Source organism: Sus scrofa, chromosome 2, assembly GCF_000003025.6.
Source record: "Sus scrofa isolate TJ Tabasco breed Duroc chromosome 2, Sscrofa11.1, whole genome shotgun sequence".
Lineage (NCBI taxonomy): Eukaryota > Metazoa > Chordata > Mammalia > Artiodactyla > Suidae > Sus > Sus scrofa.
The window spans coordinates 40,291,645-40,311,643 of NC_010444.4; the positions used below are offsets into that span (position 1 = coordinate 40,291,645).

At 40.0% G+C, this 19,999-nt stretch overlaps 1 protein-coding gene across 1 annotated transcript in view; it reads right to left on the reverse strand.

Annotated features, from left to right (window-relative positions):
* Positions 1-18,811, reverse strand: part of ZDHHC13 (zinc finger DHHC-type containing 13) — a 58,945-nt gene extending 40,134 nt beyond the window's left edge. Inside the window, exons 1-3 of the mRNA XM_021083254.1 lie at positions 18,682-18,811; positions 4,686-4,828; positions 739-861 (exon numbers count right to left, since the gene is read on the reverse strand). Of these exons, the coding sequence (XP_020938913.1) occupies positions 739-861; positions 4,686-4,828; positions 18,682-18,708 (293 nt within the window). The 5' untranslated portion in view covers positions 18,709-18,811. The remainder of the gene's footprint in view (positions 1-738; positions 862-4,685; positions 4,829-18,681) is intronic.

The following is a 19,999-nucleotide window of genomic DNA, read 5'->3' on the forward strand; positions in this document are numbered from 1 at the left end:
CACCCACAGCATTTCCCAGGCCAGGGACTGAACGTGCGCCACAGCAGCAACCCAAGCCGCTGCAGTGACAATGCCAGATCCTTAACCCACTGAGCCACAAGAGAACTGCATAACATAACAATTTTCAGCGCTTCTTCTAAACTAGCTGAAACTATCTGTTCTAGCCTAAGAAAATTTATGCTATGCTTTTCCTTTTCAAAAAATGTTCAATTTCATTGCCTGAACTTTATTTATCTTTTTAGGGCCGCACCCGCACATGGAGGTTCCCAGGCTAGGGGTCTAATCAGAGCTGTAGCCACTGGCCTACACCATAGCCACAGCAACCCCGGATATGAGCCATGTCTGTGACCTACACCACAGCTCATGGCAAAGCTGGATTCTTAACCCATTGAGCGAGGTCAGCGATCAAACCTACGTCCTCATGGATGCTAGCAGGATTTGTTTCCACTGAGCCACAATGGGAACTCTGATTGCCTGACCTTGATAATGATGGGCCCCTGTGGCTTTATTTTTAATATTCCTTTTTGGACCAATGAGGTCCTAGTCCAGATGACCTCTGCAGTCCCTTTCAACACTATGATAACTGATGTGTGGGGTACAAAGTTTCAAGTATTCGTTTAAAATAAAGATTAGGGATGATTCAACATTTATACTTGTACTTATAGAAAATAGACAAATGAAAGAGAGGTCCAGAATTATAAACATACACTTAATTAACACACATATATCCCATCTTACTTTACAAGATCCAATCTGTTGTTAATAGCAGCCCAGTGAAGAAGCGACACATTTTCTTTGTCTGGTTGCCTGACATCATATCCTGCTTCCACCAACTCTTTACATCGTTCAAAAATCCCATATCTCAAATAAGAGGGGGAAAAAAGACATAATTGGTACCATTAAAATAATTTTAAATATCAAAATTTCTTTCCTTTACCATCTCTTTATTCAATCGGTCTTTCAGACAACATAAAATCACAATAATTAACAAAAATATTCGCAAATAGGACATACTGTAAAACCAAACAACAAATGTAAACCTGGCTTCTAATTGATCAGATGACTCCATGTGGAGCTGGACTTGATTTACTTAAATAAACTTTTTCTTTTTTCTTCTTTTTTTTTTTTTTTTTGGCTTTTTAGGTCTGCACCTGTGGCATATGGAGATTCCAGGCTAGGGGTCAAATGAGAGCTACAGCTGCCAGCCACAACAATGCCAAGCTGCATCTGCACCTACACCAAAGCTCATGGCAATGCGGATCCTTAACCCACTGAGCAAGGCCAGGGATCGAACCTGAAAACTCATGGTTCCTAGTCGGATTTGTTTCTACTGAGCCACAACGGGAACTCCAGATTTACCTAAATAAACTTTAATAACATTCACATTTGCCCTCTTGCAATAAATTTTGTTTAATGTTCCACTACACACCAGGAATGCAAGGTGCTAATTCTCAGACAATCTTTTCCCTGAATTAAATAAAGCTCATGCAATGACCTTCTTTTTTCTCACAGAAGGGGAGAAAGACTAAAAGCAAACTTGAGATGGGATAAATTCAACAAAAATATGAACATGGAATAGGTAGAGAAAAGGAAGGAATGATTAGCCCTTCCTAAAGGAGATGAAACATAACATACAAGATATGTTGTCTTTTTCTCCTTTATTTAGCTGCCCCCATGGCATATGGAAGTTCCCAGGCCAGGGATGGAATCTGAGCTGGAACTGCGACCTACACCATAGCTGCAGCAACACTGGATCCTTAACCTACTGCACCGGGTTGGGGACTGAATCAGTACCTCCATAGAGACAAGCTGGATCATTAACACACTGTGCCACAGAGGGAACTCCTATACAAGCTATGTTTTATAGGTTGAAGGGAAAGCATTTAAGACAGAGGGAGGAGTTCCCGTCATGGCTCAGCGGAAATGAATCTGACTAGTGTCCACAAGGACACAGGTTCTATCCCCAGCCTCTCTCAGTGGATTAAGGATCTGGCGTTGCCATGAGCTGGAGTGTAGGTCACAGACCACGGCTCCGATCTGGCGTTGCTGTGGCTGTGGCATAGGCCAGCTACAGTTCCAATTCTACTCCTAGCCTGGGAACCTCCATGTGCTACAGGTGCAGCCCTAAAAAGTATAAGGGGAAAAAAAAAAAAAAAAAAAAAAGGCAAAGGGAATAGCAGGTATGAAAACCAGAGACGTGACATTCCATGAATGTTCAGAGAAATATAAGCAATTTGGCACTGCAGAAGCAAAAGCAGAAGAAAGGGAATGGCAAGAGATGAAGCTAGAAGAGGCAGGCAAAGACTGCACAGACCTCCTCTCCCATGCTTTGAAACTTAGACTTTATAGTTCAAGGAGAAGACACTGCAAGTTATAAAGAGGAAAGCACTCCAACTTGGGTTGTGAGAAAGATCACATTAGTAGTAGTATGGAAGCTAATTCTAGGCCAGCACTAGTTTAGTGGCTCTTGCCATAAATACAGGTGACTACCAACGGGAGCCTGAAGTAAGAGAGGCACAGGAATGGAAAAAGAGGAATAGACTTAAGGGATATTTACGAGAGTTTTTTACCTTTCAGAATGAAAACAGGAGTGAAATATCTTTTTTTTTGGCCATGCCTATGGCATGTGGAAGTTCCTGGGCCAGGACTGAACCCAAGCCAAGAGCAGTGGCCCCAGCCACAGCAGTGACAACACTGGATCCTTATCCCAGTACACCAACAGGGAACTCCACTATAATAATTTGTTAAATCATTCATTAGCACTATATCTTTTTAATAGAAACTATTAGTTCTGCCAGACAATTTCGCACTTTCTTTGAAACTTATTTCTATTTAGAGGGACCTGAAAATTTCAATACTCCCTAAGGGTCAAAACCAAACCAAAAGGCAGATTTGTCTGTTTCCCACAGTTAAATTAAGCAATTTCTTAATTACATAATTACAAAATGTATGTGTGCACCTATGGCATTTTTAAAAAGATAGATACCCATCTGACAATGCTAAGTGAAAATATGAATAAAAGAATGAACTGTTGATAATGATACAGATGTATATTTATATTCTCCATCTTTTAAATGTCAACTTTACCGGTGTACTGGAAAAGAAATCCTCCTTTCATGTGAGAAATATAAAGAATACACACTAGGACTTTGGTAATTTAGAAAATACACAAACACCTGTCCTAGCTAACTCTTTTTGGCCCTTCCTAAGTACTATCTACATACCTTCCCATAACCACTTAAGAAGGTCAAAGATCTGAAGAAAATTTTAGGAAAGATACATAATGTGAGTTTTTACTGAATTTCCTGTGAATGCAGCCTGATTTCTCACATTTATCCTAACAGTGGCAGAGAAACATTTCAATACTTCCATTCTAATTAAAGCAAAATCTATTTACCTTAAGAACACCCTCATCTTCATATAATAATACAAACAAGGTCAAATAATATTCACTCAAGTACTGATTCCTAGGGCCTCTAGAGTTCATATAAATTAGAAATTAGAATATTCAAATAATTGTCAATTTTTTTTTTTTTTGTCTTTTTGCCATTTCTTGGGCCACTCCCACGGCATATGGAGGTTCCCAGGCTAGGGGTCAATCAGAGCTGTAGCCACCAGCCTACACCACAGCCACAGCAATGCCAGATCCAAGCCACGTCTGCAACCTACACTACAGCTCACGGCAACGCCGGATCCCTAACACACTGAGCGAGGCCAGGGATTGAACCCGCAACCTCATGGTTCCTAGTCAGATTTGTTAACCACTGAGCCACGACGAGAACTCCAAATTGTCAATTATTTTTAAACAAACATAAGGACTACATTAGTCTACATTGAAGCCAAACAGGTTAAATAATCACCAAACACCTTTGCTTTTGACAGAAATTATATCATGTAAGTGCACTATTATTAGTTTCTTTCATGCAGATTAGAAGCTCTGATGGGCAGGTTTATTAATATTTGATCACTGAGAAAATAGATTACTAACTAACATAATCTAACAGATAAAATATTTCAAAATATGTCGAAGAGCAAGAGATGGGGTAGATGTTAATAATCAATGAAATCCAGGAGGGTGAAAATGTTGGAAATGATTAACACCCAAGTAGAGATCTTAAGGGAAAACTTTCAAAACATCGTTCATTTTCAGTGCAAGCAAAACCACCCACTTCAGTTGTGAGAAAGTGATCAGAAAACTTATTTATATTTGACTGACTTCCTTCTAATGCACCCAGCACAAGAGGTACATATAAAGTAATAAATATTTAAAATACCCATATATGTATGAGCTAATATTTTTCTATCCCAACTTAGGTTGCAGTACATTTTAAAAGACTCAGATTTGTGTTTCAAATTCAGGGTCTAGTTTTAGTGTCATTTAAAACCATTCATTCACTCAGCAAACATTTATTGGGCACCTAATACAAGACAGCAACTGTGCAAAAGCACTGGGGTTACAAATCAAAAAGACATGCTTTTGCTAAGAAGCTGCTCACAATCTAATGGTAAAGATGAATAATAAACAACTCAGGTGCACTGTATGAAGTGCTCTGATGCTGGTATGACAAACCACTATCAGTGGAGTATGAAACGAGGAAGCTTTGCACTGAAGTGACATGAACTACCCATGTCTTATTGTAATTCAAAAAAACTCAGGGTTAAAACAAAGCATCAGCAAGACTTACTGAGTGGCTTTTACAATGTCACAGTTACTAGAGTCCTCTATGAGAGGAAGACCTTCTCTCGCCTTGGCAAGTTGTTTTTCATGTGCGCAGACTCCATGTCGACCAAATCCTGGAGGGTAGGGGCCATGGCTGTGATTCCTGCACTGAAGAGTAAGAGTCATTTGACAAGGAACAGTAAGAAAATTAATGTCACATTCAATTACATCATGAAGCATTTGGTATTATCAACAACATCTGTATGAGTCAATGGCTTTTTGCCAGTCTTAGAGATATATCCTACAGAAATTTTTCATCTTAATTCTATTCACTAGATTAGATGTTTATTAATACCACAATATTCCAAATTACATATTTTTTCATAAAACAAAGGTCATCTGCAAAGGCACCAATGGATTTTGTTACTAGTGGTAGGTAGAAGGTCATAGCTACTGACAGTAGAAAGGTAGCCAGGCCACTGCTTCAGGGAGTTGTGGTGGACACACCCCAAGGACACCCCCCAATGAATCAAGTTCTTTAAAATGTATTACTGGAGTCCCAGAAGGGGAGGAGAATGTACTTTTATAAATATATGACTAAACAATAGCCGAAAATCTTCCAGATTTGATGAAAATTATAAACCCACAGCTGCTACAAGCTCAACAAACCTAAGCAGGATATACTTCATGATCTTACACCAAGGCAGAACATAATGAAATCACTAGAAATCAATAATAAGGAGAGAAGCCCAAGGAAAAAGACATATTATGTTCAAAAAACAAGGATAAAAATGAACTCAGACTTCTTAGCAGTAAATAGCAGCCAGAGGACAAAAACACAACAGTTTTAAAGAGCTGAAAGAAAAAAACTATAAACCTAGAAATACCAGCAAAAATATTCTTCAAAAATGACGGTAAAATATACTTTTTCAGATAAACAAAATCTGAGAAAATTACCAACAGATTTATTACTGTTTTTTTGCACTGTTGGTACAAAAAAAGATAAAGGAAGTTCTTTAGGCTAAAGGAAAATAATACCAGATGGAAATCTGAATCTGTACAAAGAAATAATGAATGCCAGAACTACATGGGTAAACATGTATAATTACATGGGTAAACATAACAAACTTTTGCTCATTTTTTAATTTCTTGATGATGGTAGAGGAACAAAAAGTATACTGTTGTAAGAGATGCTATAATAGTATTTGCAGGTAGTGATAAGTTCAAGTATATAGTGTTAACCTAAGAGCAACTTCTAAATAAATAAAACAAAATGGTATAAGTAATAGGCCAAGAAGAGATAAAATAAAATACTTAAAAGACAATTAATATTTTTTAAAAGACAGGAAAAGTAAACAAAGAACAGAGAAGAAAAAGAAAAACAAGATAATATATTTATATCTAACCATACTGATACTCATGTTAAATACAAATGGTCTGAAGAAAATCAAATAAAAGACAGAGATTGTTAGACTGGATTTAAAAAAAAACTAATGACAACAACAAAAAAACCACATGCCATTTATAAGAAACCCACTTTTAGTATAAAAACATACAAAGGTTAAAAGTAAAAGGACAGAAAAAGATATGCCATGGAAAAAACAAAAACCAAAAGAAATGTAACGGCTATATATTAATACAAGACAAAGCAGACATCAACACAAGAAATGTTACCAGAGTTGAGGAGGGACATTTCATAGTATTAAAGAAGCCAATTTATCAAGAAGACATAACAATTTTAAATGTATATGCACCCAAAAAGAACTTTAAAATTCATGAAGCAAAAACAAAAAGAATTGAAAAGAAAAATAGAAAGACTCACAATTATGGTTAGATATTTCAATATTTCTTTCAGTAACTGACAGAAAAAGTAAAGAGAAAACCATACTGCATAGAGAAAAGGAGAGGAATCAGAAAAGGATAGAAAAGACTTAACACTATCCACCAACTGGATCCAATCGACACTTTCAAAAAACTCCACCCAAATGTAAAACTTCCAGAGGAAAACATAGGCAGAACACTCTTTGACATAAGTCACAGCAACATCTTGTTTGATCCACCTCCTAGAATAATGACAATAAAAACACAAATAAACCAATGGGACCTAATCAAACTCAAAACCTTTTGCATAGCAAAGGAAAATATTAAAAAAATGAAAAGACAACCCACAGAATGGGAGAAAATCTTTGACAACAATGCAACAGACAAGGGCCTAATCTCCAAAACATACAAACGATTCATGCAACTCAACAACAAAAACAACCCAAATGAAAAATGGGCAGAAGACCTAAATAGACATTTCTACAAAGAAGGCATATGGACTGGCCAACAGACATATGAAAAAATGCTCAATATCACTAATTATTAGAGAAATGCAAATCAAAACTACAATGAGGTACCACCTCACACCAGTCAGAATGTCCATCATTAACAAGTCAACAAATAGCAAATGCTGGAGAGGATGCGGAAAAAAAAGATACCCTCTTCCACTGTTGGTGGGAAGGTAAATTGGTACAACTACTATGGCAAACAGTATGGAGGAACCCCAGGAAACTAAATATAGAACTACCATATGATCCAGCAATCCCACTGCTGGGCATATATCCGGACAAAACTTTCACTGAAAAAGATAATGCACTCCTATGTTCATAGCAGCACTATTTACAATAGCCAAGACATGGAAACAACCTAAACATTCATTGACAGATGAATGGATCAAGAAGATGTGGTATACACATACAATGAAATACTACTCAGGCATAAAAAGACAAACTAATGCCATCGCAGCAACATGGATGGATCTAGAGACTCTCATATTAAGTGAAGTAAGACAGAAAGAAAAAGGGAAATATGATATCACTTATTAGTGGAATCTAAAATATGGAACAGATGATCCTACCTAAAAATAACAAACAAAAAACAAAAACCAGAAACAGATCATGGCAAAGAAGAGCAGATTTGGGGTTCCTGAGGGGGAAAGGGGAGGAGTGGGATGAATGGGTATTTTGGGGGTTAGGGGGATGCCAACTGTTATATTTGGAATGGATGGGCAATGGGATCCTACTGTACAGCACAGGGAAATGTGTATGATTGGGTCACTTTGTTGTACAAGAGAACTTGATGAAACACTGTAAATACTTCAATAGTAATAAAATTAAAAAACAAAAAAATGAAAATAAATAAGAAGCAAGATAATCCTCAGAGAGAGAGAGAAAGTGTGTATATATGTGGCATGTTAGAGAAAGCAAAGCTATGAAAAAATTGCCTGAGAGAAGTTCATATATATTAAAGGTACACTGGGAAAAGTTGGAAAAGAAAACAAACACTCCACCCAACAACAGAATAGATATTTGTTTCAAGTGCACATGGAATAGTCACCAAGAGAGATAATATATTGTATCATAAAACAAGTCTCAACAAACTTATCTGGGTTGAATTCATACAAAGTATGTTCTCTGACTATAATGGAATTAAATTAAAAATAGGAAGTGATAAATTAGGAGGATTAGAATAACATACACATTACTGTCTATAAAATAGATAATTAACAAGGACCTACTGTATAGTACAGGGAAATCTACTCGATAGTCTGTAGTAACCTACATCAAAAAAAGAATGCATATATGTATAACTGACTCATTTTGCTGTACACTTGAAACTAATACAACATTGTAAGTAAACTATACTCCAATAAAATGTTTTTAAAAACAAAAATGAATAACAAAGGACATGTGGAAATTTTTCAAATATCTGTAAACAACACATTTCTAAATAACCTGTAGGTCACAGACGAAAACAAAGAAAAATCAGAAAACATTTTTAACTGAATGAAAATGAAAATATATCAAAAAGTGTAGGATGCAGTCTAAGCAGTGTTTAGAGTAAATTTTTAGCTTTAAAGGTTTATCATAGGAAAAAAGAATCTTAAAGAAATTATCTATGCTTTCACCTTAAGAATCTAGAGAACAAAACTAAATCCAAAGTAGACAGAATGAAGGAAACAATAAAGACAGGAGAAATCCATGAAATATTTTTAAAAATGCAGAAAATCACTGAAACTAAAATCTGATTCTCTAGAAAGAGTAAGTCAATAAAATTGATAAACCTATAGTCAGACTGATTAAGAAAAAAATGAGATGTTAACGAAAAATAGCAGGTTTTAAAACGGGACATCACTACAAGGATCTACAAACATTACAAGGGTAATAAGGACTTCTGTGAACATCATGACATCAATAAATTCAACAACTTAGGTGAAACGCATAAAATACCTCAAAAGACACAAGTTATGAAAATGGACTTTAAAAGAAATGAGTCATATTATATTAAGGAAATTGACTTCAAATTTTAAAATTTCCCACTAAACAAAACAACTCCAGACCCACATAACTTTCAACTGGCAAATTCCATCAAAAAAGGAAGAAATGATACCAACTCCTTCAGAATACAGAACAACTGCTTCCCACCTCATTTGGGAGGCAGCATTATCCTGATGTTAAAACCAACATACACTACCAGTCAAGAAAACTGTAGATTCAACAGCCCTCATGAACACAGAAGCAAAGATCCTAAATAAAATATTAGCTAAACTGTATCCAGTAATATATAAGGATAATATATATTACCACCAAGCTTAAACATTTCAAAACAAGTCAATGAATTCCCATATTGACAAAATAAAGGATATACATACATCTTTATACACATACACAGACACACACAAACACACACACACACACTCACTCATTTCAGTAGAATAAAGTACTTGACAAAAGCAAACACTCAAACAGGATTAAAAACTCCTGGCACACTAGGGAAAGAAGGGAACTTCCCCAGCTTGATAAAGAGCATTTATAAGATATCTACATGGAGTTCCCATCGTGGCGCAGTGGTTAGTGAATCGACTAGGAACCGTGAGGCTGAAGGTTTGATCCCTGGCTTGCTTGGTGGATTAAGGATCCAGCGTTGCCGTGAGCTGTGGTGTAGGTTGCAGACATGGCTCAGATCCCACGCTGCTGGGCTGTGGCATAGGCTGGCGACTACAGCTCCGATTAGACCCCTAGCCTGGGAACCTCCACATGCTGTGGGAGCAGCCCTAGAAAAGGCAAAAAAAAAAAAAAAAAAAAGACATCTACAGCTTACAGTAAAAGAATGTTTTAAATCTAAAGGCTGAAACAAAGCAAGGATGCCCACTTTCACCACTTGTAATCAACACCGTACTGAAGTCTGAGAGAAGAACAGCATAAAGGAAAATAAAAATGCATATATATTAGAAAAGTAAATCCAATTTTACTTGCAAACATGATCATATATGCACAAAATCCCAAGGAATCTCTTTAAAAATTTACAAGAGTATCAAAAATATGAAATGATTTCATACTGTATCCAGCACTTTTAGTTGCATTCAAGGGGGAAGTTTACCTCGAATATCTAGCAATCATTTCCAGAGCTCAAAACTGGCTTATTATTTTATAATCCCATCTTGTTCTTACTTAAAGTTGTTACCCAGCTTTCATCCACCATATTGACCAGACCCATCTCTCTCAACAGCTTCTCACTGTTTGGGAAAATAAATTCTCAAAGGATGAATACATATTAAGAACAGAAATTTGAAGCAAAATAATGTACCTACATCAATTCTCTGGGAGTTCTAAAAAAGGTTTAGAAATGGGGAGTTCCCTTCATGACTCAGTGGTTAACGATCCCAACTAGCATCCAAGAGGATGCAGGTTCCATCCCTGGCCTCGATCAGTGGGTTGGGGATCTGGCATTGCCATGAGCTGTGGTGTAGGTCACAGACGTAGCTTGGATCCCATGTTGCTATGGATGTGGTGTAGGCCAGCAGCTGTAGCTCTGATTTGACCCCTAGCCTAGGAACCTCCATATGCAGCAGGTGTGGTCTAAAAAAAAAAGGATTTAAGAAAACAAAGTTTTACTGAAATAAGTCCATAACCCTGAACAGGCTACTTTGAAGGGGCAAATGCTTCTGCTGCTTCTTTTTTGTTTGTTTGTTTTGGTTACCTTACAGTTAAACTGACGTTTGGCATATAGTTCTGTTAATTTTAACACATGTAGAGAGTCATATAACCACTACCACAATCAGGATCCAGAAATGTTCCAACAACTCAAAAAAACTCCCTCAGGATATTCCTCTTTAGTGACACCCTCTCCCTACCTCAACTCCTGGCAACTACAGATATATTCTTCATCATGTTTTATTTTCCCCAGAATGTCAAAAAATGGAATTAAACAGAATATAATCTTCCAAGACTGGCTTCTTTCACTCAGCATAATGCTGAAACTCATCCAAGTTGCCGCATGCTATTAATAGCTCTTTCCTTGCTATATAGTATTCCATTACATGACCATATCATAGTTCATCCATTCAAACAACCTACATGGGCTGTTTCCAGCTTTTGGCAATTATAAATGGAGCTGCTATAAACATTCATTTTGTGTGAACATATGTTTTTGCTTCTCTAAGAGTGAGACTGCGTGGCCATCTGCTAAGTAGATGTAAAATTTATAAGACACTGCCAAACCCACTTTCCAGAGTGGCTGTGTGACTTTGCATTGCCACGGGCAACATGAGAGTTCCAACTGCTCTGCATGCTCTCTGGCACTGGATATGGTCAGTATATCCTTGAACCCACTGCGCCAGGCTGGGGTCAAACCCATGCCTTCAGAACAATCTGAACTGTTGAAATCAGATTCTTAACCCACTGTACCACAGTGGGAACTACTCAGTCTGCCTTTTATATAAAAAATTTGTTTTAATTATAAAATGATTCCCATTCAGCTCAAAGCTCCAGCAATACAGAAGTGAATAAATTATGGTGTTGATAATCTGAGCTCTGTCCCTGACAATCTCGTACCAACAGAGATACTAGTATCAACAGTTTGATGTAGCCTTCCTTTTTATGTGTATACACTTTAACACCTATAACATTATACAGTATACATAGGTTTTCTATCATTTCCTTCTTATATTTAACAAAACTTATCACCATACATAGGATCCAATTATATAATTCTTCATCAACTCATCTGTCTTACCTAGCAATATATCATGCACAGCCCTACAGGTTAGTAACAAGCAAAAGTTGAATACAATTCCATTGTATACAGATCTAGCGTAATTTATCCAACCCATTTCCCTATCGTTAGACATGCAGGCTGATTTCAGCATTCACTTCTATAAACAACCCCATAAATAATATCCTGTACATTTTATAGGAGTGATTCCTCAATGTGAGACTGATGGGTCAAAAAAATATATGTATTTTAAACAGAAACAGATACTGACCAATTACCTTTCCTAATGTACGTTTTCCACAGCAAATATGCAAGTTTTCCTTTTCCCCATAGCTGAATATTATCAGCCTTCCTACAATCTTGCCAATCTGATGGCTAAAAAATGACATCTAGTTTTTCATTTGCATGCCCCTAGTTGCTAATGAATCCCCCATTTGTTTGTTGTTTATTGGCTTTTATAGTTTCTCTTTTGGGGACTGCCTTTTCAGTCTACTGTTTTTCTAGTGGATTTTGTATCTTTCTCCTTTTATATGTTAGGAAGATTAAGCCTTTGTTTATGTGCAGATTTTTCATCAAAAAAAGTGACATATTACATAGATACAAATGTAATGCTTCATTAAGGCACTAAGACATCAGCTTTATTTTTCGTGCAGGAAGCGAAGGAGGATTACACATTTCAATGTGAGGAATATCCACAATTAAGAGCATATATTTACTCGGCAATGAATTACTGTGTATTTACGATGTACTAAGCATTTTGCTGGCGACACAGAAGACATGAATGCTTATCCTCCAGGAGTTTAAGTCTCATGGGACAGCTAAGTCGGAGACAAAGAGAGTAAAGTTATAATGGAAACAAAATGCAACTAAGTGGGAAAAGCGGGTGGCAGAGACTAGAGAACAGTAAGTACTTTCTACTCATGTCATCTTTTTTCGCCTAAATCCAGACCTGAGTAAAACCTAAAAGTGATTAATTATATAAACCCTAAGCCTGTTTTCAAAGTCAATGCTCTCCAAAGTGAGGCAAGAGTACTCAAGGCCAAGTACTCAGTGACCCATTAGGTAAAGCTGCTATTATAGTGACTTTTATCTTTAAAAAGAGGAAACCACAAAATGTTATAATTTTGGCTTCTTTAACCTTTATGAATTTTTAGCACTGGTAACCTCATTTGATCTGTACATCAAGCAGGTCACTCCTTCTGGTCTGTTTACAAAGTAACTTGGGAGACAGAGGAAAAGTCCACATCAAAGGGGTTAGAGTGGGACCTTGGGCACACTGCAATATACATCAAGCTAACTAATTTTCAAGGTCTATTATCTAATTTATAACTAATAGCTAATTTTAAAGTTACCCCTCCCCAAATGAGCAAGTGGCTTAAATGATTACTACAAAAAGGCCATGAATTGAAATAATAACAATAGTATAAGTACAAGCAAACAAGAAAATGGCAGGGCTGACACTTCTCATAGCAGGTGCTCATCATGCACCACAAGAAATGAGAGTAAAGACAATCTAATCTGATCTAACAAAAAGCCAGCCTCCCTCCAAAAAAAAATTCCAAATTATCAAAAAGTATGATCTGTAGCAAACTTCTATTTGCCATCTTTGATTCAAAACCTTGAAAAAAAAAGACGTTCCCATAGTGGCATAGTGGAAACGAATCCAACTGGGAATCATGAGGTTGTGTGTTCAATCCCTGGCCTCACTCAGTGGGTTGGGGATCCAGCATTGCCATGAGCAGTGGTGTAGATTGCACATGCAGCTCAGATCTGGCACTGCTGTGGCTGTGGCATAGGCCAGTGGCTGTAGCTCCAATTGGACCCTTAGCCTTGGAACCTCCATATGTCATGAGTGTGACCCTAAAAAGACAAAAGACCAAAAAAAAACAAAAACAAAAACAAAAAAAACCTTGCCATGAGTACATATTGAATGAATACAATTTAGAAACACATTGCCAAATTGTTTTTTTTTTAAGGGCCACACCTTCGGCATATGGAAATTGCCAGGCTAGGGGTTGAATCAGAGCTGCAGCTGCCAGCCTACACCACAGCCACAGCAATGCCAGATCCAAGCCACATCTGCAACCTATACCGTAGCTTGCAGCAACACCAGATCCTTAACCTACTGAGCAACGCCAGGGATGGAATTCGAATCTTCATGGGTATTAGTCGGGTTCTTAACCTGCTGAGCCACAGCGGCAACTCTGCCAAATCTTAATAACAAAATCTTAATAACACCAGGACAGTATGAATTTGGAGACTGGCTTCTTTCCCCAGCCCCGAGGGAGAGGGGAGCTGAACTTTTTGAGTATGAATTTGGAGACTGGCTTCTTTCCCCAGCCCCCAGGGAGAGGGGAGCTGAACTTTTTGAGTATGAATTTGGAGACTGGCTTCTTTCCCCAGCCCCACATCAGGCAGAGGGGAGCTGAACTTTTTAAGTCCCAGTCAACCACATGCCACAAGATCATCCTCATCAACCCATTAGAGTCATCAACAGCCAACAAGGGATGACAAACTGTAGTCAGGACCTGCATGATATGGACCACATAGGTGGAGGGAGACCTGACCTCCCAGCCAGCTTGCAGTGCAGGTACCACTCACCATTCCCTTAATCTCACAATACAGGATGTTTTATAAAAATGAACATTTTAAATCCTGCTTTTCACCATGCAGTGGGGTTTTACTCTAGGGGTGCAAACTCAAAACTGCTTTACTGATAGGAGTGCATGATCAAAAAAGCTTAGGGGCCACAGCTCTAAGCTATGTGTTTTGCCTGGGATAGCACTTCTTCCCCAAATCCTGCCATGAGAGCTACCGAAAGGATGACCTGCTTTGGGGGAGGTTAACCACAGGGACAGTCATATAAAGATGCTGAAGGAAAACAACCATACATTCCCATCACAAAGATTAAAGCAACGTTTGTCATGATACTACATCCTTCTTGGAAACTACTCTCTGGATATCAAAGAAAAAAAAAAAAACCAATTTTCTAAGTATTTTCTAGTTGTTTCATTTCTACTGTGTTGAAAGATAAAGTCCTTGAGAACAAGGCCCCAAGTCTCAGATTTCAGGTGGGCTGTGTGATGGTGGCTAATCATCTACCCTATTTTTGGTTTCAGTTTCCACATTTGTGAATTGAAAGGAGCAGGTCAATATAGCGATAAAGGTCTTTGCAACTCCTTGTTGTACGGTTCTAAAAAGAGCCATTACAACAGTCATCACTGACATGTGTACTGCTGAAGATGTCACTGCATCAGCAACCACCATTTGTGGCAGTGGAAGGGTAACTGCTACACGGCTGCCTACAGTATTAAAGCAACAAGAAACCAAGCAAATTCTCCTGACACAAGAAAACTCATACAAGAGTTTTCTTTAATCATTCCTTCAGAGAAATATAAAGAATACTTACTACGTACCAATCAGGGTACTGGGTAATTAGGGATAAAAGCTGAATAAAATTCCTGCTTACAATCCATTCATTCATCAGATATTTACTGAATTCCTGCCATGTGTCAGGCACTCTTCCGGACACCTTGATGTGGCAATGAACATGACAGACATAATCCAAAAAACAGGAAGGGAAAAAAAGGATACCAACAAAGATTTGTTAACTAGCTGAATACTCTTCTCCAAGGGGGGCGGTTGGGAATAGAACAAGATATTATAAAAATTATATAAGAGAACTACAGATACATCTATGGTGATTTTTTTAAATTTTTTTATTTTTTGGCTGCCCTGTGGCATATGGAGTTCCCCAGCCAGGGATTGGATCCAAGCTGCAGTGGTGACCTAAGCCATAGCTGCAACAACACTGGATCCTTAACCCGCTGCGCCAGGCCCGGAGATCAAACCTGCATCCCAGGGCTCCCAAAACGCCACTGATTCCCTTGCGCCACAGCGGGAACTCCTCTATGGTGAGTTTTATAACAAAGCCTTCAAGTTCTTTGCTATGTCTCCATCAAGAGAACAGTCTATGTCACTTCCTCTCAAATTTCAGCTCTGTGACTGCTTCATTAATACTGCAGAAGTGATGCTCTGCCAGTTTGCAGGCTCAGGGCCTAGAAATTCACAGCCTCCTCTTGCTGTCTCTTGAAAAGCTCACTCTTGGAATCCAGCCACCATGCTGTCCAGAGGCCCAGGCCACATGTAGGTGTCCCTGCTGAAAGTCAGCACCAACTATTGGACATGAAAGTGAGGACAGCACCTGGTGAGTCATCCCAGGTGATGAGTCTTTCTAGCAGGGGCTCCAAACATGGTGCAGCAGCAACAAACCATCCCTGCTTTGCCCTGTCCAAAATCCTGATGCCCAGTCATGAGCCTGACAATGGCTGGTTTACACCGCTATGATTTGGGATGGCTTGTCACATAGCAATGGATGACTGGTGTTAAGATATGAGAGATTTCTCACATGAAGATATCTTCAATCAAATTATTTTTCTAAATAGTAAATAAGTACTGTTAAAGTTACAGTAGGCATCAATTTAAGAGAAAACCAAGATCTAGAAAACCATATTTAAACTCTGGTGAAATTTAAACTCCCATTGTGGCTCAGTGGTTAATGAACCTGACTAGTATCCATGAGGATGCAGGTTTGATCCCTGGCCTCTTCACTCAGTGGGTTAAGGATCCAGCGTTGCCAGGAGCTGTGGTGTAGGTCACAGATGTGGCTCAGATCTGGTGTTGCTGTGGTGTAGACTGGCAGCTGCAGCTCCAATTCAACCCCTAGCCCACGGAACCTCCACACGCCCCTGGTGTGGCCCTAAAAAGACAAAAAAAAAAAAAAAAAAAAGCCAAAATCCTGACAGATTATCAAATAAAACAAAGAGAGAAACAGAGAGATCTGACAGACAGCCATGAAAATTTCTAATGGTATTAACAGAAGTACTAGAGTTAAGTATCCATGTTCATTCATTGGCCAATTATTTACAGAGTATGTTAAAGGTATTAAATGCTGAGAAGAAATATAAAAGGAAGGAGGTTAGGGGATGCTGACAGTGATGATGGGGAGTGCTTGACACACTGAGGTGATTTTGTGTCAAGACCTTACAAAGGTGGGGGAAGTAAGGCATATGGCTATATGAGGAGAGTATTCCAGACAGAGTAAACAGTAAGTATGAAGGCCTTGGAGCCAGTGTGGCTGAGCAAGGAAGAGAGTGGTAAAAAATGAGGTGGGGAGGGGGGGACTAGAGTTCAGAAGGTACAGGGAAACGCCAGCAAAAACCCATCAGCACGAAAGCTGGAATCAAGGGAACCAGATTCAACCTAAACAGGAACATTTTTGACTGTTTTGTTCACTGATTTATCTCCAGCACCTGTACAAGTGCTTAACACCTGGCAGAAGGAACGAAGTCTCGGCTCTGCCACTTAGCAGCTATTTAACTTTTAACAAATGACTCCAAGTTTTCATGCCTCAATTTTAATCTCTAAAACTGGAATGATAATCCCTCCCCACCTCGCAGGGTCACAGTGAGGATCAAGAACAGGGAAGGGTTTGGCAAACTGTAGCTCACCATATACAGGTAAGACCTCCGTGTTACTACTGAAAAAGTTAATATCAACTATTCTTAACAACAACGATGATCTCTCTACCTTACCCCATTAATTTCAACCTCTGAATCATTCTCTCCCTCCACCTGGCATGGAATGTGGGCAGGGCAACCTTCCTCGTAGCATGAGGGAGGGAACTTTAAGCCCTTGAAGGCTTTTGTAAATGAGTGGCAGTAATTAAGCTATAATTACTCCTACCAGCTTTTCCTTGAAACTCTGAGGAAAACAAAAAAGAAAACGAGACAGAGTTGCCATGTGAAGATTGTACACCCTTTCACAATATCCAAATCTGCCTGCAACTTTGTTTATTCTATCAAAATGCAAGAACACCTGACAACTTCCTCACCTGTACTGTTCCTCCCTTAACTCTACATCAGGCTGTTGCAAGAAGAACGGAAAGGGAAAGCGTGAGACACTCTTGAGGTTGGGAAGATGTTTTTTAGAGGTCAATTAATCCAATCCTCTCAAACTGCCTGAATCCCACTAGGGTCAGAAAATCTACTACCTAATTTACTCCAACTGAAGGCAGCTTCAGTTTTCTCATCTGTAAATGGGGAGTAACATCACTTTCTTAAAGATGCTTCAATCCTGGAATAAAATAATGCCTATAAAAGCATCTGGGCTATGCTACAGGCCCACTAAACATTGGCTGAATCCAAACATTGTTCACGTATTCAACAAAAATTATGTGACTATAATATTAAGCTATAATATTATAATACTATAATATTAGTACCACAAGCAAAAAGGACAAAAATCTAGTTCTGGAGCTAATGTTTCTTCTGTAACTTTCCCCACTGGCCCCTTCTGTTTTCTGGAGCTACATCTGGCTTCTAGTAAGACCTCTACAGAACAGAGACCTTTGGGATTTTGCAGACAGCGATCATGTACCTCCCTTTCCACGCCTCCTTCTCCAGCCTAAATAAACAGCCTCAAATCTGTCATGGAGTAAGCAAGGATGTGGGAACAGTAGCTACAACAGGGCTGGGTGGGGCAAAGGCGGGTTCCCAGGCACCTCAGCAGAAAAAAGAAATCAGCAGAAGCTCCCAGACTCCAGGCCAAGGTCAAGACCCGCAGGTCCAACTCAGGTGTGTCACTTGACACCTCTCCCAGGAACAGCCATCCGCCCCTCCCAGGCCCCACAGCGGTCCCTGCCGGGCACTGGGGGTACCGGCCCCCAGGGCCGCCCGGGCCGTCCGTGGGTGGACGCTGGAGGGCTGGTATGGCACTCAGCCCTGTGTCCTCGCCTTTTCTTCCCCGTCGCCTCTGAGAGAATTCCCTGCATCATTCTCGGTGTTTTCAGGCTTTCCCCTTCCCGGACCCTGCCCCTCTGCCCCTGAATCCCTCCTGGGAGATACCTCACACCCACGCCCTCCCTCTCTCCACAGTCCCCGCTACGCTCTGGCTCCTTGAGACAGCCTGCGCCCGACTACACTCACCTGCGAGCCTAGCCCCGGCCCCTCCATGTCCCCGGTGGCGTCGGCGGCGACTCAACGAAGTGCGGCCGCAACCCGCTGGCCAGCCCGCCTAGAGCCTTCTCTACTCCCACTTCCTGCTCGTGGCCCCGCCTCTGCCACAGCTCCCTCCCCCACCGCTCGAGCCCTGCGCCGTCAATCGGTCTCGGAAGAGCCAATCCCTGCCCTCCTCTAGGCTGGAGGCGGGACTTTAGCGCCGCCAGGAAGGCTAGTGGGCAACCGCGAGCCAGAGGCCCCGCCCCCTCCCCGCCCTGCAAGCAAGAACCAGCTGGCGGAGACTAAGCACTACTCACCCAGGTAGGTATCCACCTGTCCTGCATGCTTCATCCTGCATATCGTACAGGTCCAGGATCAGGCTGTTATTCTGAAGTCAGCCACCATCTACCGAGTGCAAATCTGGACATCGCTGCTTCAAAGCTGGATGACCTTGTAAAAGTCTCACTTTACCTCAATTTCCTCATCTGTGAAACGGGGAAAATAAGAATTGTCAGAAGGATTTACATGAGAAAAAAGATGTAAATCCCATTGGTCAATGTTTGACATAAGCAGAAATCAATTTTTAAAATGTTAACTATTAAGGAGTTCCCGTCGTGGCGCAGTAGTTAACGAATCCGACTAGGACCCATGAGGTTGCGGGTTCGATCCCTGGCCTTGCTCAGTGGGTCAAGATTCCGGCGTTGCCGTGAGCTGTGGTGTAGGTCGCAGACGCGGCTCGGATCCTGCATTGCTGTGGCTCTGGCGTAGGCTGGCAGCTACAGCTCCGATTCGACCCCTAGCCCGGGAACCTCCATATGCCGCAGGAGCGGCCCAAGAAATGGCAAAAAGACCAAAAAATAAAATAAAATAAAAAATAAAATAAAATAAAATGTTAACTATTAAAACGTTTGACACTTTCCGCTCCTGTGATCTTGGGTAAGTCTCTTTCACCATCTGGGGCTCTGTTTCCTCACACAAAACAGAAAATACTTGAGTTCTACCACTCAGACTAGAGGAGGATTGGGCAAGAGTTCCCCCCAACCCCCACCCCGCCCGCATTCCCCTCGCCCTTTTGTGGACTGCACTGAAGGAGCCGGCATCCAAACTCAGCTTCAAGGACAGCTATGAAGCTAGGAGAAGGCTTGGTTCCACCCCTTAGGGAGCTCCAGTGGGGCAATGGGGCTCTTCTACTTCAGCCTCCCGGAAAACACTGGAGCCCAGCCCTTAATACAGTCTTTGCAATTATTCCTTAATGTATATGTTGCCAGACCAAACCTTTAGAAGTTAAACTGGAAAAGAATTAAAA